Genomic DNA, 6846 nt, shown 5'->3' with positions numbered 1-6846 from the left:
TTTTTTGCATTTAATAGTATTTTTAATGAACCTCCTAATATACAGAATTTGGCCAGTGTGGGTTTTATACAGTATGACGCCGGTGATTTTTTTTTTTTCCTTTTTTAAATTATTGTTCGGTTTTAAAATTTTAATATTTGACAATTTGCTACCAAACACATTTGTTATAGCAACATTTATACTACATACATAGCAATCTATGTAACGTCACAGCAAAAGGATGGCATTGAACCCAAATGAAAAAGGAGGAGGATCCTGACAGCGTGGAAGGTCGGTTTTAGGTTTTTTTTTTTTTTTGGGGGGGGGGGGACAGATGAAATTAGCGCCCCAAAAAAAAAAAAAAAAAAAAAATACAAATTGGCACGGGAAAAAAAATCTGTACATGGCGGAGCAACAGTCTGAAAGATGAACGTTTTCATGTAATGAATGGCTGATTGACGCGTTCCTCGAAATATGTGCAGACGTTCGCTTGGTGAGATCGACGCGGGACACAGGGGGCGGAATTTCAGTTTTCAGATGGGGGGGAGACCTTGTAAAAATGGATCATTCAGCACATTTCATATATATATATATATATATATATATATATATATATATATATATATATATATATATATATATATATATATATATATATATATATATATATATATATATATATATGTCGCTTACCTTAAGAAAAACATATTTGTACATTTTTTGTTATTTTTTTTAGAAAAAAAAAAGAAATAAAAACTTGAAAAAAGAGACACGTAACGAGATACAACGAGCAAAATCTCTAAAGCAATAAATACTACTGGTCCTAGCGTGGTGACAATTTTCAATCCAACACCCGCCCACCCCGACCCCTCCCCAAAAAGGTAAACAAAAGGAAAAGCAGTGGAAGAATGCATATTTAACACGATATCCCCGACCCTACCAGCTCGTACGTCGCCCACCTTTGTCTCAAAGCTCCAATTTGTTTGATTCTGTACATTTTTAAACAACAAGTAACATCACAATTGAAAAAAAAAACTTGTTCCTCGGCTCTCGCCCTGACGCGCCGTGTGATTGGTTCGCAAGCTCGTATTTAATACAAATAAGAAGGAGAACCAAAGTTAGCCGTTCGTCGCTTGTCCTGTCCATTGTTGTTCGCGATTTAAAACAAAAGGGGGGGAAACGTCTCCAACGACCAAAAGTTGAGATCAAGCGGAATTCACCTTGATGTTCGCTTCTGAAACGCGACTGAGGAAGTTTGTGGGAGAATTTGTTGACAGACATTTGCACATTTCACTCAAACGGTTTCTTCGGTCACAAAATAAAACAGAAGCCATTTTTTTAAAAGAATGGCGGTGGAAGATGGTCTTCATATCACCGAGAAAAAACCTTGACCTGAGCGAAGAAGCATTTGGAATGAAAGGTGAATGTCGTCCACAACCAAAAAAAGGGCAATCGAAGATGTGAAATTGAATTTGAAACTTTCTTTCCGTCGAATTTAGAAGCGGAAAAGCATTTTTTAGATATGCGGTGAAAGCATTTTGGACAACCAAGAAGATTCCAGGTCCTCTGATGACCATCACTGAAGAAGGCCAAAAGTTGAGTAAGCTCCATTTAACTTTTGCAGAAAAGCAATTGAAAAAAAAAATGGTTTGAGGTGTTTTTGCAGCTCCGGGTGAAAATTCTGGAGGACAATCTGACAGGCTCCTTGGCGGGTCAAATATTGACCAATGAACAGCGAGAAGAAGAAGACGACGAGGGTCCGACGGCTACTCGATGGACTTGGTCACAAGCGACAGAGGCTGCAGCGAGTGGGAATGACACAGCAGCGGCAAAGGCCGCGCCACGGGGGACACCACCGAGGGACCCGGTAGCCGAGGGGGCGGGGCGTCGCCGGCTTCCGGGGTCAGCGTTTTGCCGCCCGCCGCCATCGTGGCGTTTTCCGGCGGCCCGGCCAGGAGGTGCGGGTGGACGAGGAGCGGCTGGTGGGCGGGTTTCATAGTCAGTGAAAGAGGTTGCATTTGTTCAGTCTGAGGTTTGGACTCTTTTGGCGAGGGGGACGGGACCGCGGAAGAGGGCGAGGACGGGGGGGAGTCTGGGAAGCTTCCGTCCGAGGAGGGAGGACTGGCGCAGCTGCCTTCACCTTGGATGTAGCGGATGCACTTTTTTTTCCTCCTGGATCGGGAAAGGATAACTTTTTCAGAGCCCTCGTTTCACTGTCGTGCGGCGCTTTGCCATGCATGATCGGAACGCCCCACCCAGAGTAGGAAATAGGACATCAAGCAGGCGGGAAATGAGCATGGCGGCGATGGAGAGTGGACATGGAGATCAAGTAATGCTCCCTCTCTGGGTTAACAATTCGTATAAATTGCATATGAAGGCCACTGAGGGGGTGGTGGTGGTGGTGGTGGGGGGGGGGGTCTTTGGGAACCCTTTGCACTGATAGCGCCATACGAATGACAAAATAATCTCAACTCCACTTTAGCTGAATAATGTCATGACGTGACAGCAGCTACTAGCGACCCCAATGCCAACAAAAAACAACTGTGATATGACGCCATCTGTATGAAAGAGGCTTTTTCTTCTTGACAAAAGCTACGATTGCCCCCCCACTCGCTCGCCACTCTACGTCCTCCTGAGGGGCTCCCCAGTCTGTACACTCGCCGCAGAATTTTGTTTTTCAAAAAAAAAAAATAATAGAGAAAAATGCACGCCTGCCCCAAAGACACAAACGTGTACACGAGGGGTCACGACCTTGTGTTTGCATTCCTGTCAGGTTCGAGACCCCTCTTGAGTCCTAAGGTGACCACCCCGGGCAGGATCTGGTTCGGGAGGGGGTTAAAATCTGCCCCCCCCCCGCTCGTGCGTTTACCTTGACCTTGGCGGTGAACCCGCTTGAGGGCAAGAACAGAAAGTCAGACGAGGAAAAAATAAAAAAAATCCATTTTTTTGGGGGGGCGATATAAAACCAGAGAGAGCACATTACTGGAGATGAGGCAACACCAACAAAGCACATACATGCGCGGTTTTAGGGATGTTATGCTAGGAGGCGGGAAAAGCATCAAGCGGGCGTGCCCGCTAAGTACATGGACGGCTCCCGCGAACTGTCCGTCAAAGAGCAACAAATGAGCTCATATCCATTTTTTCATTTTTTTCGTTTAAACGCGCATCGATTCATCATATGCGCCGCTATTGATTTTTCTTTCTTTTTCTTGGCTCACGCCGCCTCCCGGGAAATTACGGCCGATTTTCGGCAACGGGAGGCCCGGAGAGGACGCTTAACCTCTCGGCTCCTGTAATGAAGACGGAATTATCGCAATCCGGATGAATGTGTATGTTGGGGGGGGGGGGGGGGGGGGGGGTTTGACACGATTGGTCACAACACAAATGGAAGATGCCACGGAGAAAAAGGGAGAAGGAGAAGGGCGGGGGGGATTTTACGTGGCAGAAACAAATACCTACCATGAAAGCATTCCCAATTCAAAGACTGCTTGTGTCAGAACAGAAAGACAACAGGTAGGGACTAAGTCAGGGTTATTGAAGAGGAGGAAGAGAGGGAAGGAGGAGGAAGAGGAGGAAGAGGAGGAGCACAGAAAAGAGTGTCACTGAGCGGGCCCCTTAAGAGGAAGCAGGGCTAAAAAATATATATATATTTTGTTTAAATGGGCGAGCATCACATTGCTATTCGATAAAAGGGAGGCGCCAATTAGGGCAAACATGACAATTAATACGATAGGGCGGCTCATGGGCGAAAATAGATTTTCAAACTCATTCACTGGCAGACAATGTGCAAAAATGTGCTCACTCCAGTGCCAGGGTTTTTGTCATTGTCACCCGAATTCCAGAACCCACAGAATTTTGAGTTTTAGGACTACATAGACATTCAATGCAGCGTAAGAAACCTTAGACTTAGAGTTAATTAATAAATTATATGGGTCTGGAGTTATGTGAGCTTGAAATGAGTGCAGCTGTCCAAAATACAATTCAATACATACATATTGGTTTATATAGCGCTTGAACAAAGTGCTAACATGGACAAAGGGGAAATGCTGCCCCTTTGTGGAAAAGAAAAACATTGCCAGAGGCCAAGGCAAGCGCTTCTTCGGCAACCAAGCATGAAAAAACAAAACTCAAACAAATTCAGGAATGGCGCTCAATGGAATTTTTTTCCAATTCCCGAATTCATTCGTGAATGGCAGTGAATGAGTTAAAAAAATCAAATTTCTACCAACTGGCTATCACTAATCCTAATGGAACGTGATTTATTTATATGTGGCTACTGCAGGAAGTTCCGTGGGGAGGGGTAGCAGTTTCCATCGGTTAAGCACAATGATGGAAACATGGCTTCGAGGAAGACAAGGGGAGAGGAAATCATCAAGGAAATAAGGAGAGGAAGGGTGGGGGAACAAAAAAAAAGGCTGATGGCGATTGCCTTCCTCCCATTCAGGCAAATTACAGTATGTACCTGCACGGTTTGCACCATAAACTCAGCTGGTCAAGCCCGAACAAGGCACGACACTTCTTTGGGGTATTTGCATCTGTTATAGCCAAAGAGGTAAGGACACAAACAAACAAAAAACACACACAAAGGAGACATAGGAAAAAAGAAAACAAAACAAAAAAAATGGACACGTCATTGCACAGACAAACTATATAAACAAATAAATAAAAAATACACACGCACACACACACACACACACACACACACACACATGGAGCCTGGGTTGAGGTTTCGGCTGTTAACACTGGGACCTCCTCCATTTTGGACCTCCTCAAGCCCCCATCTGCCAGTCAATGACCCCCCCCCCCCCCCCCCCCAAATTTGATCAACATCACACAAGCACTACTCAGGCACCCTTTCGAGATAGAAAACAGACCGGCAGGGCGTGGCTGGAGGAAGCTGGCATAGCTCGGCGACACAAACAGAAGAGGCGGGGGGGGGGGGGAAATTAATAAAAAAAAAAAAAAAAACAAAAAAAAACAAGGAAGCGAGCGAAAGGAGGAGGAAGTCCCAGCGTGGCGTCACCCCCACCCCGCCGAGTCTGCACCCGACCCCCCTCCCGACTCGGTGCAAGCATCCCCCATACACACCTGCACGGGCCACACCAGTTATTCTGCTGATCGAGCCCAAAGCGCGCTCGACACTTCTTAGGAGCGCTCAGGTCTGATGCCGCGAAGGTGAAGAAAGAAGGAGGGGGCGGGGGAAGCCAGCAAGAAGGAAAAAAAAGTTGCACCAAAATAAAAAAAAACATAAAAATAATAATAAATAAAAAGCACAAGCAGGAGAGAAATAAAGAGAAAGTTACACTGAGTCTATAGAGATTGACAGCTATTCTTAATAGTGCTTCGAGGCTGGATTTACACTGCATTGTTTTTAAAAAAACTTGGAGAGGAAATATTGTCGCTAAAAACATCTGCTAAATCCCGGCTGATTTTTTTTGTGGCGGCCGCATGTGATCATGTTGCATGCAGGATGAAAAGACAAAGTTAAAAAAAGCATAATGTTGCTATTAAAATAGGCCATTTAGCAAAAAGCAGTGTTCTGTTCAGTAGTTAAAAAAAACACAAACACAAATGACGTTTTAAATAGCAAGAAAAAATGCGGTCATTCATTTTGTTGGTCTTGATTTTGTTAATATATATTTTCATCATTTTATCAGCTTCAGCTGTTGTTAAAGCGCTATCAACCAATATGTATGTATTCCATTGTATTTTGGACATCATTTCAAACTAATATAACTCAAAATCCATAGTGTTTATGAATTAACTTTTTTTTCTGATGAAAGAAGAGAGTCTAATGTTTCTTACGATGCATTGAATGTTTATGTAGTCCTAAAACTCAATATTCTGTTGGTCCTGGAATTCAAGTGACAATGACAAAAACCATGGACATATTTTGGACATATTCTGGCAATGAATGAGTTAAAGAAAAATAAGACCAACAAAATGAATGCGCATATTTTCCCCCTTATTTAAAATGTCATTTGCATCACACAACTGCTAATTTGACCTGCAGTGTAAATCCAGTCTTGGATGGGATTGTTTTCCAAGCACATTATTAGTATTCCAACCACATTCCATGCACGCCATCAAATCAGGATATCGATCACATTCCAGTAGCGGAATCTAAGCGGGAGAGTTAAAGTTTGGAAAATGCTAAGCGGATTTATCAAAATGGCCAGACGAGTTGTTGTTAGTCAGGGTTGACTTGATTAATAAGGCGCATTGGAAAATGAACTCCTTGATCATTTCAGTCACTTGCGTGTAGGCATGGGCCGGTTAAACATGCAAACTAAGAGCGGCCGCCAATATTTTCGATTTTTTGAAATTTCATTGCCACTCTGACATGAATTGACAATGTGGAAAACACATATTCATTCTTTCTACTTTTACAGTTACATGACATTTTCAATTGATTTCTTTTTACATTCAGCAATGCAACAATGGGATGTGTTGAATAAACCCACACTTAATTGCGCGTCCGTATTTGCATATTAAAATTTGCCCGAATCTGGCCCATGCTTAGTCGCTGGCATTAGTGCAGCAGAAGAGCGGTTTAGAATCATTTCCAGTGGCCATGCTAGTCTACAGATGAGGCACAACGGGGAGCGTTTTATCCATTAAGGAGGTTTACCCCGGCATCAGACTACGCTCATAAATGATATCAACACTTTTTTTAGCATTTAAAAAAGGGCAGAAGGAAAAAAATATTTGTCAACACATCCATCGATAGATAAAGAGCAATTAATCAAGAAAAAAATAGTTAGTATATTTAAGAGTAAAAAAAAATGACATTAGCACCTGTAATCGGAGGGAGTGAAAGGCAAGGATTTGGAAAATATTCTCTGTGTTCTGCAACGAAAACAAGAA

General features: G+C 43.2%; 1 protein-coding gene across 19 annotated transcripts in view; it reads right to left on the bottom strand.

The window, feature by feature from the left end:
- Nucleotides 1–614: 614 nt before the first annotated feature.
- Nucleotides 615–6846, bottom strand: part of tcf7l2 (transcription factor 7 like 2) — a 73685-nt gene continuing 67453 nt past the window's right edge. For 8 of the 19 annotated variants that reach the window (XM_089014781.1, XM_089014784.1, XM_089014780.1 and 5 more), the window contains 3 exons: nt 6778–6828; nt 4442–4514; nt 615–2151 (listed from right to left, as the gene is read on the bottom strand). In XM_089014781.1, the coding sequence (XP_088870907.1) occupies nt 1746–2151; nt 4442–4514; nt 6778–6828 (530 nt within the window). In that variant the 3' untranslated portion in view covers nt 615–1745. Of the gene's footprint in view, nt 2152–3438; nt 3500–4441; nt 4515–5067; nt 5141–6777; nt 6829–6846 lie in introns of all 19 variants that reach the window. The other 11 variants (XM_089014785.1, XM_089014787.1, XM_089014789.1 and 8 more) reach the window with 6 other exon arrangements.

This window comes from Hippocampus bargibanti, linkage group LG15 (genome assembly GCF_051943395.1).
Source record: "Hippocampus bargibanti isolate YZ-2025 linkage group LG15, ASM5194339v1, whole genome shotgun sequence".
NCBI classification, from domain to species: domain Eukaryota; kingdom Metazoa; phylum Chordata; class Actinopteri; order Syngnathiformes; family Syngnathidae; genus Hippocampus; species Hippocampus bargibanti.
This window is presented reverse-complemented; position numbering and strand designations above follow the sequence as displayed.